This window comes from Canis lupus, chromosome 28, assembly GCF_048164855.1.
Source record: "Canis lupus baileyi chromosome 28, mCanLup2.hap1, whole genome shotgun sequence".
NCBI lineage: Eukaryota > Metazoa > Chordata > Mammalia > Carnivora > Canidae > Canis > Canis lupus.
In genome coordinates, this window is record NC_132865.1 from 13754413 (window position 1) to 13776601 (window position 22189).

General features: G+C 36.2%; 1 protein-coding gene across 5 annotated transcripts in view; it reads left to right on the forward strand.

Annotated features, from left to right (window-relative positions):
- Window positions 1–22189, forward strand: part of ZNF704 (zinc finger protein 704) — a 257823-nt gene that overhangs the window by 36996 nt on the left and 198638 nt on the right. For all 5 annotated transcript variants that reach the window (XM_072804122.1, XM_072804118.1, XM_072804120.1 and 2 more), the window contains exon 2: window positions 12583–12824. In XM_072804122.1, the coding sequence (XP_072660223.1) occupies window positions 12583–12824 (242 nt within the window). The remainder of the gene's footprint in view (window positions 1–12582; window positions 12825–22189) is intronic.

Below are 22189 nucleotides of genomic sequence, written 5' to 3' on the forward strand. Positions count from 1 at the left end.
TAGCTGGCTAAGCAAACTTGAAGCATCAAAGCAGGAAGGAAGGATCAGGAACAGGCTGAAATGCCATAAGCACACCTTTTTTATCTTAAGGCCTGCCTGCAGTCATTTATCATGGGTTAGCCCATTTCTTCTGTTGACCCATTTGCCTCCTTATGAAAGACTGTGCTGAAGTGGGAGATATTTCTCCTTATTCCTATCTCTCCCATATATACCAGTTGGACCTTTATTTTAAAGGATTAAATTTATGATCAGCAGATATACAAATTTATTCTAATATGCACTGCTTAATTTTTTGAATACACTCTAGCTGCATTTATTAACAGATTTTATTTAGTCATCTGTGCAGCTAGTTAAAGTGATTGGCTGGCTGTGAATTTAAGAGCAAGAGCACAACCCAAGCTAAAATGTGAATTCATTAGTTTTCAACTTTAGTTTTTAATTTCACCTGCTGTTTACTGCTCCAAGGAATAATAAATTGTATTTTAAATGAAATGTATATTCAGAGAAGAAACTTTAGCAACCAGCTTTGTTTTTTGTTTTTCTACTGAAAATGTGCATCTTAATCTCTCTGCAAAACGAGTTGTGTCAGGCTGTGGCAACCGCTTTTGAGTTTGAAAAGCTATTTTTATAGTTCTTTTGCCAAAGGAATTAAAGGTATTGGGTTAGTCTAACACTTTTGTTTTTCATTGCAAGACATTGAAACCCATGCACTTTTACAGAGAAGAAAAGTGGGGTGAGGTGGATGGATGGGGGTTATGTGTGTGAGGGGACTATTGATCAAGGCCTGTAGCAGGAGACAGCTGCTGCCAGCACTCAGGTGTGGACGGGTAGAGGACTGGGGGTGTGGAGAGTGAGGCAGCTCTCAGATCCCGTGCATCTGAGGATCCTTCTATCCTCTGCTCCTGTTTCCCTCCAGAGTCTGTGTGTCCCTCCTCTTCACTCTTCCCTGGTTTTCTCTAGTTTCTCAGGTGCATGTGACCTCGTCACCTGCACTGTCATTTCCAGCCATCACTACCAATTGACATCAATTTCTATTTTTATTTTTATTTTTTTTTCAAATTTTAATAATACTTTATTACTAAAAAATGCTAACCATCATCTGAGCTTTCAGAGAATTTTAATCTTTTTGCTGGTGGAAGGTTTGCTTCAATGTTGATGGCTGCTGACTGATCTGGGTGATGGTTGTTGAAGGTTGGGGTGGCTGTGGCAACTTCTTTAAATAAGACAACAGTGAAGTTTGCTGTATCAATTGAGTCTTCCTTTCATGAACATTTTCTCTGTAGATGCTGTTTGTTTCTTTGTAGATGCTGTTCCCATGATGCTGTTTGATGGCATTTTACCCACAGAACTTCTTTCAGAATTGTAATCAATCTGCTCAAATGCTTAATCATCTAACTTTATGTAATATTATAAATCCTTTGTTGTCATGTCAACAATTTTCCCAGCATCTTCATCAAGAGTGGGTTCCATCTCAAGAAACCACTTTCTTTGCTCATTCATAAGAAGCAACTCCTCATCTGTTAAAATTGCTCATTCCTGTCAGACTCCTGAAAGGAAAGATTCTCTTGGCCCTGTCTGTGCCCAGAGAAATTGTGTCATATGCTCTTCAAGAACTGATTTGCCTTTTTATTTATACATATCAGAAGTACATTCAGCAACTTTCCATAAAGTTCTGTTCCAACCACGTTTGGGAAATGTGTGGTTTCATCAGAGAATCTCTGTTTTAAAGTCTGATTTGACTCCCAGGTCAGTGGCAAATAACTATTTAACCCATTTTTTAAAAAATTAGCTTTCACATACTGCTTGGGTTCCCATGAATCTCCTTTTTCTTGCTATGTGTTTGTGCTTAGGATTCAGGCCAGGTGGGGACCAGGGAGCTCAGAGATGCTCAGCGGGGGAGCAGAGAGGCCCTTGGGGAGATAGGGGTCTCTCTCCGATATCTTTCTATAGGGGCCTCTCTCCGATATCTTTCTATATCATATCTCTTATAGGGATTTTGGGAAAGGCCCTGTGAAGTTTGTGGTCTCTAGAGTAGCCCCTCGCTTCAGCGTAATGAGACAGGGTAAGGTTCCAGTGACAGGGGTCCGGTGAGAGGCTCCAAAGAGGAAAGATCAGAGACAACGAAGGTCTGTTCTGTGCCCCAGCCCCTCTTGGCAATGGCAGTGGCAGTGGCAATCATTGAGGCTCTGTGTGACAGTCACAGCAGTTGGTATGGACAGTCTTCTATAGGTCAGCTGCCTCTCAGTAAAACAGCTGCCTGTACTCCTTCAGAACGAAGCTTCTAAGAAAAAACTTCAGGTGGGGCCCAAGTAGTCACTGTAGACCAAATGTGGAAGAAATTGAAGATGACATTGAATTATCATTGTTCTTGACTATAAATGTTAGAATTCATTGGGAGAGCAAGGGGGCTGGATCTGCTGGGAGCCACAGGCAGGTGTGAAGAAGTGTCCCTCGGCATCCCTGGGGATCAGGCTGCTTGATGACCTGCCCCTAACACTTTGCTCTCCAGGAATCTTCACTCCCCAGGTCACCACTAAGATGGTGACCGTTCTGCGCTTCACTTATTTCTTCCCCAAATATAGCACAATCCACTATTTCCTTCTGGTAGCTTCTTTTAGACCGAGGAACCCCATGCTTTGCAGCCTCAGGAACCTGGCGTCCATCCTCCTTAAACTTTATTAGTAGGTGCTACCATGTATAATCACCCAAAATTCATTCATTTATTCCACAAATACTTAGTGAGGCCCACCCACTGTGTTTCAAACATTCTTATAGGTGCTGGGAAACCATCAGTACACAAAATAAAAAAAATGTCTCCCCTCATAGGGCTAACATTCTGGTGGAGCAGCCCAGACCATAAGTATAATAAATAGTCAATTACATGGTTTGTTGTGAAATGGTAAGTGCTAAAGAACAATGTTAAATGGAATATGGCAGATGTGGAGAGGAAGGAAGGTGTGCTGCAACTTTAAAGAGGGTGGAGACATTTGCGCAAAGAATGAAAGGGTGAGAAAGCAAGCAATGTGGGTATATGAAGGAAGAACATTCCTGAAAGATGGGGTGGCCAGTGGAAAGGCCCCAAGACAGGGGTGTGTCTGGCATGTTCAAAGCCATCATGGATGGGGGAGAGAGGAGAATAGAGGGAGGGAGCAGGAGAGGGAGAAGGAAGGATAGAGGGGAGCCAGATCAAGTGAGGCTCTGGAGGCCACTGCAAGGACTTTGGCTTTTATTCTGTGCAAAATGGGGAGCCATTGGGAGGTTCTGAAATGAGAAAGGGCATGATCTGACTCTTGTTTTTCAGAGATAAGACTAGCTACTGTTACTGAGAAGGAACTGGGGCATGTGGATGGTAGCGCAAGGATGCAAACAGGAATCCAGGAAGGAAACTATTGTACAAATCCTGGCAAGAGGTGATGGTGGTTTGGCTGTGGAAGGTGGTGGGAAATGATTGGATTCTGGATATATTCAGAAGGTAAAGGCCAGAGCATTTTCCCATGGATTGAATATAATTGGTTGAGTTAAACTTTAGTTTATATAAAACAAATGGAATACTAATTGATGTCATAAGTTACAAATTCTGTATACTAAAGTTAAATCCAATAAGGCCAACCCATGTTGATATTGATTTCTCTTCTCTCCTTACATCTGGTTTGAAAAGATATGCAGGCAACTTTAACTGAGCCTGAGTCTATATTGGACTTTAAAGAAATAGTATTTCCATTTTGGGGGCGCTTTTCAGAAAATATTTTTAAAAATACTTAAGTTGTGTGTTCTCACTTGCATAATTTGTTTCCACTTGCATAATTTTAATAGAAGACTTGAAACCTCAGCCAAGAAGTCATCCACCAAATATTTTTGCAATAACTTTCCTAAACATGCAGCTGACTAATTGCCATCAGGCAAGCCAAGTCATGCTTTGTTGAATATTAAGTCATCATGATATTAAAGTTAAAACTTGCTATAGTAAACCCAGGATTAACAACCCTGATTGCTGAGATAGTGGACTTGTATGGCTAGAATGCATGATGCCAGAACTTAACAAGGATTTCATCTCTGTTGTGATGAGTTTTACTTCTTGCCCCATCTTCACACCACCAAACCATTCTGACTTTCATCTGCCATTTTACCGTCTTGGTACAGAGAAATAATATACTTGAGGATGAAGCAGTCAAATACTTTGTTGGTTTCAGAGGGCTAAGGGATATAACTAAGAGCCTAGTAATTGCAAGCGATTGTCTTTAAAGTGTTTCTATTACACCTATTTGTTAGGACTGGATAGATTTGCCACACGACTTATTTTTCTGTGTAGCTAGCATGAAATTTGAAGAATTTAATGTGAAGTGACGAGTAGAGTTCTGTTGACTATTTTCGGACATATTTCTTAACAACCGACTCAAGAGTCCAATCTTTCTTTGAGCATGAGCCTTAGTGGTAATATTTTAAGTTAATTTAGAGTCAGTTTTTCCTATTATTAATGTAACCTTTCCTTTTTTGGTGACACATTTGAAAATCTTTGGGTCTGACTACTATTCCACACTGTGGTTGATGTGCCATTGTCATCAGTCACTAAATATGCAGTGTATATTTGGATGTTTTGAAAGCAAGCTTAAAAAATAAATCCTAATGTAGGAAAATACTATCTGAAATAGGAAAAATTCTCTTACAGAGCCTTTCAGGTGTGACTGTGTGGTTTCCTGGTGAATTGCAAAAGTCTTAAAGAGTTGCTTGGCCAAGTAAACCATTCACTTGCTTCCTAGGGCTTGCTCTCCAAGAGTGGTTTTGCTGTGGCATGAATTTCATTCTCTTTTCCAAAATTTTGATTCTACTTTCTTACTCTGCAGAAAGCCCCAAAAGGCAAAAGGGTTGGCTTTCTGCAGATTGTTCCTGGAAATCCAGTTAATCTCCAGAGCCAACTCCTCAAATTTTATTGGTTTGAGATGAGTAAGCAAGGACAGTTTCCAAGGGTGAGTGTTGACACATGCTTTTTGGCATCTTACTACTATAAATCCATAGGGAGGGTGTTAGGATCAAGGTGGCCTGGAATGTACTTGAGTATAGACAGAAGAAAGGATTGATCAAGTTAAGTGGGCTGATGTTAGAAGCCATCCTCTTTCCTGATGAGCTGTTAGAATCCTCCTGTGAAAACCAGATGTTTTTGTATTGAGAAAAGCTGATGAGCTTCAGTCCCTGTCTTAGAAAGTGGCATCCAATTTACAAAGGACACCATTTAGAGAAATTCAAGATTTAAATAGATACTGTTAACTTCTTGTTTAAGATATTGCAATTTTCCCAAGTATATCATATTTATAGTTATGCTGTTTATCTTCTTTTAGGAAAACAAAAGCTGTTCATTGGAAGAAAAATTTTGAGTTTTATTTGTTCATTAACTCAGTAATTGGTAGTATTCTCATATAATTGAACACTGAAGCTTTGTTCCCATGCAAGAAATTACACTGGATAATGCATGTATCTGTGATGTGCTGTATAAAGGGCTTCTGTGTTGGGTAGAAGGAAGGAATTCAATGGTAGTTATTGTAGTACAATATGATTGAAAGGTACAGATAATCAATGAAAGTAATAGTGCAAGTGAATGTATTATTTTAAGTAACTCATTTTTCCCCTTTAATATATGCATATATACTAATAATTGCAAGTTAGTAGAAGAAAAAGTATTCTCTATATAAATGCCAGATTCTTGAGAAACAATTATATAAAAATGATGTGTATTTTCTCATCATAGAATAACTGCATAGGTTGGTTTGTTTATTTATTTTTTAATTTAAATTCAGTTAATTAACATATAATGTATTAATTGGTTTCAGAGTTACAGATCAGTGATTCATCAGTCTTATATAATACCCAGTGCTCATTACATCATGATCCCACCTTAATGTCCATCACTCAGTTACTCCATCCTCCCCAGCCCTTCCCCTCCAGCGACCCTCAGTTTGTTTTCTATAATTAAGAGCCTCTTATGGTTTGTCTCCCTGCTGATTTTGTCTGGTTTTATTTTTCCCTCTCTTCCCTTAGGATCTTAGGATCCTCTGTTTTGTTTCTTAAATTCTACATATGAGTGAGATCATATGATAATTGTCTTTCTCTGATTCATTTATTTCGCTTAGCATAATACACTCTAGTTCCTCCATGTTGTTGCAAATGGCAAGATTTCATAGTTTTTAAAATACCAAACTATATGCAAACAAAACAGAAAGCAAAATTGACCCATAAGTCCGCTCCCAAGGAAAATGATTCCTGATATTTTGGAATATCCTTTCAGAATTTTCCCTTCTTTATGTGGACACATCCCTCATCCCAGAGATCATATTACATATACTCATTTGGATTTCCTTTGTTTTCAGTCAATACATTAAATGTCTTTCCATTTTAATAAAAACAAAGATATGTCTCTTTTTAGCCATACATTTTGTTTATACATACTTAACCCCAAATTTATTGATTTTTCATTTGTTTAATGTTATAAGAAGTTCTGTAAAAAAAAAAAAAGTTCTGAGATAAATATCTTTGTGTGCTTTTCCTTTTTCCCCCTTAGATGTAGAATTGATGCACAATTAAATTTGCTACCTTTCACCAGATCTGCCTCCTACAACATGTGTTTTCCCTCCAACAGTACTTGAGAATCCCAGTTTCCTTTATGTCATCTAGCAGAGCATTATTCCTCATTATTTTTGTGATTCTTATTTTTTAAATTGTCTTTATTTTTTTTAATTTGAGAACCTTAAAAACATAAAAGTCTTCCATAATCTCACCACCTAAAAATGTGTGTGTGTGTGTGTGTGTGTGTGTGTGTCCGTCCCCATCCATAGGTATTTCTAATTATATAGGAAAAGAAGTCAAAGTGCCCTTTTGACCCATTCAGTCTTCTGTTCCTCAGGGTGTATAGCTTTTTAGCCAACTACTCTGTTTTTTAAATGCAGTGCAATTATCTCTAACATATTAGTCTGCAACTTGTCTATTTCTCTTAATAGATCATGGACAAATGTTTTCCTCTTAATAGATCAAGGATATATTCTGATGACCTTCTTTTAGTGACTTCATGGTATGTCCATTGTGTGGGTGTTCCATGCTTTGTTCCCCCATGAAGAAAATTTTGGTTGTTTGATTCAGAAATTTCAACTTCCTGAAATTTTTCCTACAGAAAATGCTTGCATAAGTGCATAAAGCAATATGCATACAGACACAGGATGTTCATTGTAGAATTATTTTTCATAATGAAAAATTAAAAAGAACCTCAGTGTCTGTCAAGAAGAGATTTAAAAATCTGATCTCATGAACTGTTATAATTTTCAGTGTTTTAAAAAATTGGCCTATCTACTATTATAATGAAAAGTTGCCCATGATTTATTGTGAAGTGAGAAAATAAGTTGCAGAAAAATATATGTAGGGGCACTTGGGTGACTCAATGGTTGAGTGTCTGCCTTTGGTTCAGGTCATGATCCTGGGGTCCTGGGATCTGCATCTCCTTCTGCCTGTGTCTCTGCCTCTCTCTGTGTGTCTCTTGTGAATAAATAAATAAAATCTTTTTTAAAAGAGAAGAAAAGTAATGTAGTATAATCACATTCATGTTTAGACACTCCATACAGTATATGTACATGGATAGGTATTCAATGCATTTTAAGTAATTTAAAGTGTTGCAGTACATTGTTAAAAGCTGTTCTGTCTAGGGGTTGGATTTGACCAGGCAGGGCTGGGAAAAAGAGTGGGGAGGAATAGAAAGCTTTCCCCCATTTATTTCATACACATTTTTATTAAAAATTTAATAACAAGCATATATTTTGTAATAAACATTTTAAAAAATGAAAGATCCATTTAAACTCTGGAAAGAGTGAAAAATTTAATGTTTAAGTGAGACAAGGTAACTTCTGAGAATCTACCTACTTACCAGTTTAGGACTCCATGAAGATACAGTTAAGTAGAAAGTAGTATTTCTTACAAAGTATTTCTTTTACAATGTGGTAAAAAAGTAAGAAGAAGAAAAGAGGAAGAGTCAGTACCATAAGGTCAGAAGGGGTTAGCTAGAAGCAGAGGTGGGTGCCATTGATCCTGTTTCTAAAGGAATATAGAAGGACTCAAATTCCTCTTCTTCCAAGAGAGCTCTCCATTCATCTAAGAGCAGCTGTGTGGGGCATAACCTGTCTGTTTTCTAGACAAAATATTCCCAGTTCCTCCCAATAAGATCCTTTGCCATGCTGATCATTCTTGTGTTTGTCACAATTTGTGAGTGACTGTCTTGAAATGTGACAACCAAAATCAAATACACTACCTTCCAATTTACAGTCTCATTACGGTGAGACAGATTAATCCTTTCCTGGGCAGGAGACACTTTTTTTTTTTTAATTTTATTTACTTATTTATTTATGATAGTCACACAGAGAGAGAGAGAGAGAGGCAGAGACACAGGCAGAGGGAGAAGCAGGCTCCATGCACCGGGAGCCCGATGTGGGATTCGATCCCGGGTCTCCAGGATTGCGCCCTGGGCCAAAGGCAGGCGCCAAACCGCTGCGCCACCCAGGGATCCCTTTTTTTTAATCTAGGCTAAGATTAGTCACAAACTTTAGCCTTGTATTTTCTCCTAGAGATTACTAGTCAGTGATCTTGCTGTTTTTCTTCGTTGTTTGTCACTGGGGCTTCTAGATTGTGTTTGTTTTCTGGCTGTCTTCTGTGTTGAATCCTTTGCCGCCTTATAAACTGTAGCATAGAGTGCTGCTGCTTCTGATACCCTCAACATTTTTACTATCAAAACTATCCAGCTTATATGAGTCACCTAATGAATTGATATCTGCTTCCAGGAAGGAAGCTAACTTGGCCCAGGCCACATAGGTCATCGGAAGACTTTCCTTTGGTCACCAGGGCATTGTGCAAATTGGGGAAAAAATGAATAAGAGTGCCCTCTTTGGGCAGATGAAGTACAAAAATTCGTTTCGGGTTGGAAGAATTGGAAAGTGTCCCTCTTCCATGGGTGACAAAGCCAGAGGATATAGCTTGAGTGGGGCTGGATTTTAGCCACATCTTACCAGTATGCAGGATATAACCATACAGTTGCTTGTGGCATATTACCACCTGTGTTTCAAAAGAAAAGAATAGAAAAGAAGAAAAGATTTATAGACTTTATGGAAGCCTGTTTACAAGCACAGTTTCCCAATATCTGGTCTCAAGGTCCTTATAAATATACTTTCCACATCAGTTACTCCTGGTTTAGTTCTTTTTTTTTTTTTTTTTAATTAACAGTACTGTTGAGGTAAAATCTACATACCATAATAGTCATCTCATTTTAAGAGTTCAGGGCACCTGGGTGGCTCAGAGCTTGAGTGTCTGTCTTCGGCTCAGGTCGTGATCCCAAGGTTCTGAGACTGAGTCCCATATCAGGCTCCCCGTAGGAAGCCTGCTTTTCCCTCTGCCTATGTCTCTGCCTCTGTGTGTGTGTGTGTGTGTGTGTGTGTGTGTTTCTCATGAATAAATAAATAAATCTTTAAAAAATACAGTTCAATTATTTTTAATAAAATTTATAGCATTATGCAAATGTTGTTATAGTCCAGTTCTAGAATATTTCCCCCACCATAGAACGTTCTCTGGCATGCATTTGCTGTCAATTCTTGCTCCTACTCCCAGCCTCAGGCAATCACTGATCTGTTTTCTGTCTTTATAGATTTGCCTTTTCTGGAAATCTCATATAAATGGAATCATATCTTCCTTTAGCTTCTTTGTTCTGCTAATCTAATAGGGATCCAAATTTAATCAGGGTTCATATGTTCCCTTTGCTGTATTCTTTGCTAATCTGTTAGAGGTGCAACAACTGGATGTTAGTCCTATCCCCTTCTACTGCTACTACTATCCTTACTCATCTCTTTCTCTCCATTCTGACTCAGCTTTCAAACATGCTCTATTACCTCTCATCTTAGAAAAGTCTCCCTGTCCAGCATTCTCTCCAGCCAACACCCTATTCCTCTGAGCCATTTCAGAGCCCAGCTTCTCAAGACTTGACTTCATGTACTCTTCCCACTCTCTACTTTCCTGTGAACGCTCCTTCAAAAAAATATTTTTTAATATTCATATCTATAAAGAATGTTAAAAACATATCATCTCTATATGTAAATTTTAAAGCATAGTAACATAATGAAGACCTACACCTGTCACCCACTCCTTCCACCAACTTTACACATAGTGGAATCCATAACTCAAAGTACCTAAAATCTCTTACTCATCACTATATTTTTTTGTCCTCTTTGGTCTATCTCTGACTCCTTTTAATTCCACTTTTAATACAAGGAGTTTGGGCTAAATAGTCTCTGAAATCCATTACATTACTAAAATTCCCTGATTACTATTGAGAGATTAATTTTTTGCTTAGGATGTATTATGGAAAATTTATAGCTTACATTGTTGAATATTAACTATATCTTTATGAGGTCTTGGCTAAAAACATGACATATAATTATAATAATTTCTATAGGAAATTTATTCTATTTTGTATTAATTTGCCTTAGAATGCTGGATTTTTTTACCTAAAATTTTGAAGCTAAAAGCTTAGCTTCCTATAACATTCTCCACTAACCCTGTCTTTGAATTGAATTCATTTAACCAGTACAGTTAGCCCCAAGGGAGGTATAGATGTCAATTATTGCCACAACTTAATACTAATGACTACTTAAATATTAAATTAATGTAATACTTGACATCTAGGGGGAAACTATTTATAATCATCAAAACCAGGCTTTTGTTTTCATCTGCTATACCTGGTGTTTAGTGTATCCGTGTTGTAACACAGGTTTGGAATGAGGTGCTATGGAAATGAAAAAAACACTTCCCTCTCCTACCTCCAGGCAGAAAAAATTACATAGAAAGTGACTTGTGGATATGTGAAATACTCATAATTACATTTGTCAGTTTTCCAAGCTACATTTTTATTGGACATTCTGCATTTTTTGGATTTTGAAATATCTTTTTCTATTGTATATTGATGTCATTAAAACAGCTCTTAGAAGCACTCATTTCAAGAAATATGGTAACTTTTTAATGAGTTGCAAGAAGATCAAAAGTGGCTGGCCATTTTCCTGCAGCTATATCTGACAGGAACACCACAGGAAGAAGATCATTTTGCCTTGACAAGTACAGGCCAAGGAGAGAAGAGAGCTCAGTTTAAAGCTCTGTGTTCATAGGAAAAATACATTCCAGCCAAGTGGATTCCAAGGCATAAGTCATCCCTGGGTTCTGGAAATTCTCATATGTGAGCAAGTCCTGTGACTCTAACGTGCATACCTCAGAGTTTCCCTTTAGTCTGGAAATTCTGGTCTTTAATATCATACTTTGCCAGTCTGCTATTATCGAACACATATGTTCTCATTTTATTCTGAAAATGCCTTGTTTGTGGCTTTAGCTTCTGTAATTCTAAATCTATTTGATCAAATTTTGTGTGCTTTTCCTCCTATCTAAAATTAAAAAGAAAGAAAACAAGCATATCCTCCATTTAAGTTGGTAAGTGAAGATTTATTGATTTTATAGACTAAGTCCACACAAGGGATGAGCTGTCATATGGGCCAGTGATATGTCTTACAGGTGTGCATAATTTTGAAACACACTCCACTTATCAATAGAGTACTGATTCCTTTTCTGTTTTTTTTTTCACTTAAAAAGATTTTATTTATTCAGAGAAAGAGAGATAGTAAGAGAAAGCATGAGCAGGGTAGGAGCTGAGGGAGAGGGAGAAACAGAGTCCCTGCTGAGCAGGGAGCCTGACGCGGTGTTCAATCCCAGGAGTCCGAGATCATGACCTGAGACAAAGGCGGACACTTAACTGGCTGAGCCACACAGGTCCCCCCTCTGCCTCTTCTTTGTACATTCATGACTTTAACAAGTTCACTCCAAACCTCACTCACAATACCAGCCAACCACCTTTACAAAAATATTTCTTTAATTTCAGGCTTTGTTTTTAGTTATCACAAATTCTGAAATAACCCGAGTCAATGCCCTGAGGCTTAATTCTGTCTTAAGCCTTAAGCATTGTTGGACTTAGTAAAAAATGATAAGAAAAATTAATGACTTTTTCATCATCATATTAATGAGGGATTTCATTAAGATCTTAACTGTTGTAGATAAAAGATAAAACCAGTTCTTCCTGAACTAAAGAGTATGGTTAAGATCATTATTCATCATCCAAGATAAAGCTCATTTTATGTTTATAGCACTCTTCTATTCAACATAATGAGTGTGAAATATTTAAGGATTTATTTACTTGAGTTTCTCAGTTGTAGAAAACAGTGATGTATTAAATTTTTAGATTTGTTTTAGAAGTATTATACTTTCAAGTCTTCAAAGTTTTTGTATGACTGAAAGGTTCCTCTTATGTTCGTGATGCTGCTTGTTTGCATTATGACAGATGATGCATCAATCATATCTTATTTTATAATGTCATTTATTTTATTTCTCTGTTACATTTTTCTCTTTTAAACTATAAAATCTTCAGCAAGGAGGTCTCTGGTCTATGGTCTTTTCTAGGGTCATCTGCACATGGTCATGCAAAAGCTTGATGTTCTGGGTGAGTAAGGATTTTTGTGTTTCATTTCACAGGTGGGGAGCATTAAGCGGGAAATGACCTTCACATTTCAACCAGAGGACTTAAAACGTGACTCTAGTAAAAAAATGTCTCATCAACACTTGTTTTCCTTGGCCATGGAGGAAGATGTGAAAACAGCAGACACCAAAAAAGCCAACCGAGCCCTTGACCATGAAAAAGAGAACACTCGCTCCATCTGTCTCCTTGAGCAAAAACGAAAAGTTGTTTCTTCTAATATTGATGTTCCTCCAGCAAGGTAAGGGAACATTAGTCTTTCTATGTGTCTGCCCCAGAAAGCCAATGGAGAGTGTGTGTACAATCTCCACCACACTATCTCTCTAAAGCATATAGACTTTGGAAGGGTTTTCTGCCAAGAATGTTTTCATGTTGCTTGTGTCAAATAGAGTTTGTAGCCCTGCTCTTCACAACTGACTCTGAGGCTGCACTGGTTGGTAATATTGTAGGTTTAGAAAAGAATGTTTTATTCAATTTTGGAAAATGAATAATAAAGAGTAAAAGATTAAATGTAAAAAAAAATAAAAAGCCATGAAATGTAGTACTAAGCATAGCCACCTAAAAAGCAGGGATACTCAGATACTCAGATTTGGGGCAAAGGCTGGAGAGTGATGACCGCAGTCCAGATTCAGTCTCAGGCATGTTTTTGTATAGCCTATGAGGTAACAGTGGTTTTACATTTTTTAAGGGTTAAAAAAAAATGAAGAAAATGTGACACAGATCATAGGTGGCCTGCAAAGCCTAAAATATTTATGTGTGACTCATTACAGAAAAAGTTTGGTGATCCCTGGTTTATATCATGGTAATCCTTTTATGACAGATCAACCTTAGAACTGGGCCAACAGGGTTTATGGAAATATCAAAAGGCTTTTATCACATTATAATTTTACTTATGCTACATCCAGTAGCATTAAATCAAAGGACAATATTATGGCAGAATGACAATGGAACAGTAGTAGGATGGAACATACTAGATCTTTTACTTATTTTCTCACTTTTTATTTATTTCACGTAGAAAATAAGTTCCGTATCGGCCAGGATTTTAGTCCATCTTGTTCATGCTGTATCTATAGCACTAGAATGATGCTTAATTATGTGCTAGGGGCTCCAAAAATCTTTGTTGGATGAAGAAAAGAAAGAAAATGCTGTAGCATGAAAGCTTAATATATGTATGCCATATTTTGTTCCCATAAACTGTTTATAATGAAGCTTTGTAAGCAATTTTTTGAGATGTCCTCTATTTGTTTGAAAGGTTTCAGACAGCTAACTAGGAAAATAGTATCCTTGGAAAAGGAATAAATGTTTCTTTTCTACCTATTCACTTATTATAATTAGAATTTCATTGCTTTCTATATTAAGTCAAAAATATCTCCTCTAGAAAATATGTGTTTTTCCATTCTGCTACCAAATTTGTCATACTTTCTAAAATTATAGGTCTTTTTGTTTTCCTTAGCCTTCGGTTGAAAATGTTTTTATATTCATTACTTCCATTTAACTACTTGGAATTATTTGTTTTTCTAATTTTTTCATATCAAACACATATTAAATGCTTCAGGATTAGTTCCGTTAACTGGGGGCTCATTATAAAATGTTTTATCATGCCCAAAAACTGGTAGGTACTTCAATTCGTATCTGTTATTTGGTTGACTCATAGGAAAAGTGACATGTTAATTTGAAATGTGAAGAGCTATGGTTTTACTTTCTTCCTGAGCTTGTAGTGCAAAAATTAGACTTCCTGGTGTCAGATCCTAGTGACAACCTGCAGTTCTACAAGATTTACTCTACCTAAAATTTCCACTAGAGCATTTTATATGTTAAAAGACCTGGGATTAATCATTTTAAATTACCATAGATTGTTTTAGATATATCTTTCTTCTTTAATTTCATCCCACTTGCAGTAGGTTCTGGGGAAAATAATGAAAAGGAAAGGAAGAAAAATGTTTTCTTCCTTTTTTGACTCTGATATGTGGAATATTTTTTCTGCTTTCTCCAGTTCACTAAGTGTACTTAAAAGTTATGAGTCAAGACAGTGTTACTGTAGTGTTGTTAAACAGTATAGGAAAGTTAATTAGATTTTAAATCCATTAATATACAGCAAAAATTCCCCAATGACAAGGTATAATTTAGAGGTATTCATCTATTATGGGAAATACTAGTTAAAAGCTTCATTGTTTGAGATTTCCACTTATACACTTGTTTTCATTGCTATAGTAAGAATTTAATCATCATAAATATGCCAACCGTTGGTTAAATAAATTGTTCTTCTTCTTAATGACAATGAAGGAATCAGAAATCGTGAGATCTAGTAATCTAACTCTCGATTCTTTTGGTCCTATTTCCATTGACTGTCATGGAATTATTTTGTAATGTCAACTTTCCACTATCATCTAAGTGGACCAATATTTTGTTTCAAAGAAACTCCTTTACCTGACATGGTAGGAAGATACAGGACTTTTCCTTTTGTTTAAAAGGAGAATATAATTCTGTCTATTGGCAATGTATAAATAATGAAGTTTGAGTAAGTCTACGGGATGAAAATTTATTGGTGGAAGGAAATCTATATCTTATACAATATATAGTATACATATGCATTATATATAGCAATGCATTATATACATATATATTATATATATTATATATATAGCTCTAGCCACATGATTATTGAAACTTATTATCTTAAATCCAGAAGTTATATATTGGATAGTTCTTAGAAAGACAGGATAACCATTTTTGACCAATACAGTATCACTGTCACAGAGTTTCTCAACAGTTTAAAATCAATTCTTTATAATCTTCCTTGCTTTATCTTTTGCTTATTCCTACTATAGCTAAAAAGATTTTTGTTGATGTTTGCTTTCTATATTTTGTGAAATAGAACTTGAAGTTTATTTTCTATGGTTTATATAATGAAGATCATAGATATGTTTTATGTTTTTTTTTTTTTCAAATCACTAGAAGGGGCTAGGTACTACCCCCCCCCATCTTTATACTTCACCATGATTGAGCATTTCCTGCTTCTATTCAGTGGATTATTTACTGACTATCTATTACAAACCCAGAACTCAGTAAAAAAAAAAAAAAAAGAAAGAAAGAAAAGAAAAGAAAAATGGAATGGAATGGAATGCCAACCCTCTAGGAACTCACAGTTAAATCATAGAAATAAACATCTAAGTGCCAAAGTAGCTAATTTCAAGTAACAGTTCCTACGTTGATCCCTTCTTATTAGAACTGGATGAATTTGTACATAAAGAAGAACCTTTTACTATTAGGAAAGATATTAATTTGATACTACTATTTAAAAGCCAATTTTTTTTTGTTAGTATCTTTTTCAAGGTGGGGAATCAATGGAGCAGAGAAGGAGGAACTCTGTATCTGAGATCTACTTTACAAAACCCCTGTTTGTTTATCTACTTTCTGAGGCCCCACTTAAAAGTTGCTAGTTTCGGGGAAATATAAATTTTTATGAGTCATTATTCTTGATGTGTTAGGCTGGGTCTTCCAAGAAGCAAATGCCAAGGCAGGATTAAATGCAAGAGTTTTATTGGGACAGATACCTGTGGGAGAAAAGGGGTGGGGCCAGGGGCCAGGGGCAGGGGCAGGGAAGGAGGGAGATGCATGTGAGACCTACCTCAGTTGTAGGTCTGAGCCCAGTGAGGGAGAGAGCCAGGGAATTTTGTATAGAAGTGTCCTAGACTGCCTTGTAAGGCCATCAGGAGTCCTGCATTACATAAATACAGTAGAGCCCACTTATCTGTGGGATATTGCTTGATCAATTTTAGGAAGAAACAGTCTTTGTGGGGGCATAGGGGTTGGAGTGAGTGCATTATAGAGTTGAGGTGCTCAGAGTATTCCAAGTTCTTCAGTGGAGAAAACTAGGCAGAGAGCAGAGTGTATAAGAGAGCATGTGAACAAAACAGTGTTTCCCTGGAATTAAAGATCTGTTATTAACAGAAAAAAAATTCTTTGCAACTTGAAGGAGCGTTGGAGAGCAGTAGTTTGTGGTTGAGGGTTACTGGGAGTGTCAGAACTAATAATGAAGACAAGAGTCTCCAAGTGATACATCTCCTTTTGAAGTTTTCATCGCTTATTCACTTGTTAATGTCTGGTTATAAAAGACAACAGCCCCCTCCAAATGAGATTGTGATTGGGGAATGAAGAATTACTAATTATAGTTATGTCATCTTAAGTATTTTTTAATCTCTAGGAGAAAATACTAGCTGTCTTGATCTCTATGGAGAGTTGAGAAAAATGAACTACAAGAGTGTAAAGAGACAAGGGTGTGAATTCTTGAAGAGTCCATCTAGAATGCAATTCCAATACTGTAGTTCAGCTCAAGGGATGAATAAGAGGCCAAAGGTCAGTAAGTAAGACAAATGCCAGTCAGAGGTTTCCTGTGGGCAGAGTTCAGGGATTCGTTAGAGAAGACAGTGATTTTAGCCTGATTTGAAAAAAATGAACCAGGGCCCAGAGAATAAATGAATCATGCCCAGATTAGTGGTGGAAATCTGGGGAGAAAGAGAGATTTTAAATCCAGCATAGGGAATTTACAGATTAGCCAGGGATATGAGGCATAAAAGTAGTTGGAAGGCATTTTTCAGTTCTTGGAGTGTGTGCCAAGCTGTTGGAGTAACGGAGTAACATCAGACTCCTTGTGAATTGGCTTGCTTGAATGGAGTTGCTAACACCAATTTCTTTCACAGTCCAAAAAGTGTTGGAGTGTTTGAACTGAAAGGGTAACTGGGCATGGTGGTAAAATCTTTGAGTATCAGAAAATAGAACATGAAGGACTCAGGAGAGTCCATTTTAGAGGAGAAACTTCCACTCATGTTAACTCTGCCTGTTGTGGAGAGTCGCTGGGGATGCACCTGGGCTGACTCCCTTATATGGTTCATGAAGACAGCTCTAGTATTTCTATATGTTTTAAAGATTGTATGTAGGATATTTTGGCATATATTAATTGAAATCTGCTGCTTTTAAAGTAAACAATTTTATAAAATCTGATTTTTAGTAAACAGTGTAGGTACTTACCAAAAGAGAAACAACTGCTGGACAACAAGTTCGATAACATCATGCCAGAATTAAGAAATTGTAAAAGAGACTATGAGAGAGTATAAACGATGGTAATAAAAATGAAGGTTTTTGTTCTCTGTGTGCCAGATATCTGGAGCAAGCTTGGATTGAATTGGGCGCCCCCAAAATATGACAAAGTCCTTATCCCCCAGTACCTGTGAATGAGATCTTATTTGGAAATAAGGTCTTTGCAGATGTAATCCAATTAAGATGAGGTCTTTAGGATGGGCTATAAAACCAATATGACTGGTATCCATATAAGAAAAGAAGGGGGAGACAAAAGATACACAGGAAGAATGCCAATGGAGGCAGAGATTGGATTGATTTTTCCACAAACCAGAGGACACAGAGGATCAGCAGCAACACCAGAAGCTAAGAGAAAGGCATGGAATAGATTCTCTCCCCAAGAGCCTTCAGAGAAAGTGCTGTGGTGTGAATGTGTCCTCTTCCAGGTTCATTTGTGAAACCTAATCCCCAAGGTGAAGGTATTAGGAGGTAGAACAGGGCATGAGGGTGGAGCGATCATGGGTGGGATTAGTGCCCTTATACAAAGACTCAGAGAGCTCCCTTACCCCTTCTACCAAGTGAGGATACAGGAAGTATGGAACCCAGAAGACAAGAAGATGGCCCTCAGCCAGCCATATGGCACCCTGATCTCAGACTCCCAGCCTCCAGAACAGTGACAAATAAATTTCTGTTGTTTGTAAGCTACCTGGTCTATGGCGTTTTGTTATAGCAGCACTAAAAGACTAAAAAAAATATGACTCCCTGACATCTTGATTTCATCCTCTAGCCTCCAAAGTTATGAGACAGTAACATTCTAATGTTTTAAGCCAACAGAGTTTGTGGTAATTTGTTACAGCCGCTCTAGGTAAGTTAATATAGGTTGCTAGTACTGATGAATGCATCTATAGATTGCCTTATAAATTTACTTTGAATAGAGTAATCATTCATATTCATTAATTAAGACTTAATAACATTATTAGTTATCTATCCCTCTCAGGGAGAGACACTGTCATCGCATTTTCTATTATTTCTTAATATGAAAGAAACTTTTTTAAAAAAATTTTTATCCATTCATTCATGAGAGACACAGAGATGAAAGAAACTCTTATTCGATCTTTTCATTAGGACAGTAACTTATTGTAATTTATCTCCTCCAATACATCATTAGGTAGAATTTTGCTTTTCCTATAACTATTCAATTTGTAGATATTTGTTCCGTTTGTCTCTAAATCAAGTTTATTGAGGTATAATTCATGTAGGAAAATGCACCCACTTTAAATATATATTTTAATGAGTTGTAACAGATATATGTACCCATGTAATTAATGCCATGATCAAGATACAGAAAATGTTCATCCCCCCCAAAAAGTTTCATTGTACCCCTTCCCAGTCAGCCTGTCCTCTCACATTCAGTACTAGGCAGCCAATATTCTATGGATTCGTTTTGTCTTTTCTAGAATTCATATAAATGGAATCATACACGCTGTATTTTCAGGAATCTTCATTCACTCAGCGTGATTTTTAAAAAAGATTTACTATATTTTTCTTTTGTGTTTATCAGTAGTATATCACTTTTTATTGCTAAAGAGTATTCCATTGTGTGATTATATGATAATCTGATTATCTGTTCACTTCTGATGGACATTTGGGTTGTATCCAGTTTAGGGTTAGTAGGAATAAAGCTGCTATGAAGGAATATGTTTTCACTTTTAAATACCCAAGAATTGAATTAGTGGGTCATTGCATATTAAACTTCTTAAGAAACTGCCCGACTTTTTCATAGTTGTACCATTTTATGTTCCCACCGGTAATGTATGAGAGTTGCAGTGGCTTTGTGTATTCAACAACACATAGTATTGTCAGTATACTTAATTTTTTTATGAAAGTAAGAAAGTACTCTTCCTAATTTGCTGAGAGTTTTTTCCTCTAATAGATGTTGAATATAGTAACAAAAAATTTTACATCTATTTACATGAGAATACTTTTTAAAATACTTATGTTGAATTATATTGATTGGTCTTTGACCTTTGAGTGAACTTTGCAGCCCTGTACATACCAAACGAACCATTTTTGCTAAAATTCTGTTAAGATTCATTCATTTCCATCCATTAACCTGTCACTTTATTTACTTGGATCTCTTTGTCTGATTTTAATATAAGTTTAATGATAGCCTCATAAAACGAGTTAGGAAGTGTTCCCTCCTCCCCTATTTTTCAGTTTGTTTTAGGCCTGGTATTACTTTGTCTTAAAGGATAGATCCACCAATGAAGCCATCTTGACCTGGAGTTTTCTTTATGGACGTGCTTTTAATTACAGATTCAGTTTTTAAAATTGATAATGCTGTTTAGCTTCTGTGTTTCTTTTTGATTCGGTTTTATAATCTGTGTCTTTTAATATATATTTATCCATTACGTTAATTTAGATGTCAAATATAGTTATTCATAATATTGCCATGTTTTTTCTAATATCTGAGGATTGTGTAGTAATGTTCCCTCTCTCATTTCTGATACTGGTCAGTGTGTTGTCTAACTTTTTTTTAACCAATCTAGCAGTTTATTAGTTTTATGACTGTTCTCAAAGAGCAATCTTTGTATATATTGATTTTCTATTATTTGTCCATTTTCTATTTCATTGATTTCTTTGTTCATCTTTGTTATTTTCTTCTCTCTGATTATGTTGACTTGAAGTTCCCTGTTTTGCTAGCTTCTTAAAGTAGAATTTTATCATTAACTATAGATCTTTCTTCTTTTCTATTGTTAGCATTTAATACTTTTCTACTTTTAGCAATAATAACTTCTTTGAAGCACTTCTTTATATGTCCCTCTCAAATTTTGTTTCTTCTTAAAATTAGATGAGTAGAATTAGCTTTTATTGTAAAAAGTAAGGGGTACAATACATTTTTCTTATTAATAATTGAGAAGACCATATAGAAATATGTAGGATATTCTTGAAATGAGATACTTAATTCATTGCATTCATTATAATTAAACTGACATGTTTAGAATTTTTTGCCATCTTTTCTTTTAAAACCATGCTTTACTATTCTCTTTCATAGTGTTATTCAAGAATTCTGCATAGTTACTGACTTTCTTTTTATCTACTTGTGTCTACCGGTTCTGTATGTTATTGATTTTTTTTGTCTACTTCTTTACTGATTTTGTCTACTTCTTTCTCTTTTCAATTTATCAGAATTTGTTTCATGAGTTTTAAAATCAGTATGTATTCTTGATGAATTGACCTTATTACAAGATGTTTCTATTTATCCTTGATAATATACTTTATTCTGAAATCTACTTTGTTATTAATATAGCTACATTAACTATCTTAATATTATACCAGTTCACATCTGATACAAGAACCTTACAACAGGGAAGCCCGGGTGGCTCAGTGGTTTAGCACCACCTTCAGCCCAGGGTGTGATCCTGGAGACCCAGGATTGAGTCCCACGTTGGGCTCCCTGCATGGAGCCTGCTTCTCCCTCTGCCTGTCTCTGCCTCTTTTTCTCTCTCTCATAAATAAATAAAATCTTTAAAAAAAAAACCTTAAAACAGTATTTTTCCATTTCCCCTTTTGTTCTTTGTATTACTTTAGTTATAAATTTTATTTCACTAAATGTTAACAATCCTCAAATTACATTTATTGATTTGTCTTTAGTTATCTCTTTTAAAAATAGTTTTACTGAGATATAATTCATGTACAATACAATTCACCTATTTAAAGTGGTTTTAGTATAGACCTGTGCAACCATCACCATAATTAATTTGAGGACATTTTCACCACCCCCTCCCCCAAAAAACCCTTGCCCATTAGAAGTCACTGTCCATTATTCTCCAACCTCTGAACCCTAGACAACCACTAACCTACTTGCTCTCTCTATACATTTGGCTATTACAGACATTTCATATAAATGGAATCATAGAATATGTGGTCTTTTGTGTCTGACTCCTTTCACTTAGCATGTTCTCAAGTTTTAATAATTGTCTTTGCTGTTTAGGCTGCTATTACAAAGTAATATATTGACTGAGTGGCTTATCAACAGAAATTTGTTTTTAATGGTTCTAAAGAGTGGAAGATCATAGTCAGGTTCTGGTGAGACCCCTCTTCTGAGTTGCAGATTGCTGACTTCATGTTGTATCCTCAAATAGGGGAGACCAGAGCAGTGGAAACAAGCTCTCAAAACTCTGGATAGGGCACTAATCCCATTCATGCAGGTTCTAGTCTTATGACCTCAGCTGATCTTAATTAATTCACAAAGGCCCCACCTCCTATGGGGGAGTAGAGTTTCAACGTATAAGCCACATTAGAGGGAGATACATTCAGTCAGTAACGTTCATGTTTTAGCATTATCAATATTTCATTCATTTTTATTGCCAAATAGTATTGCATGTTATGGATTTATCACATTTTATTGATCCATTCATCAGTTGATAGATATTTGGGTTGTTTCCAATTTTTGGCTATAATGAATAATGCTGTGTGAACATTTCAAGTTTTTGTGTGGACAAACGTTTTTAGTTTTCATAGGTGTAT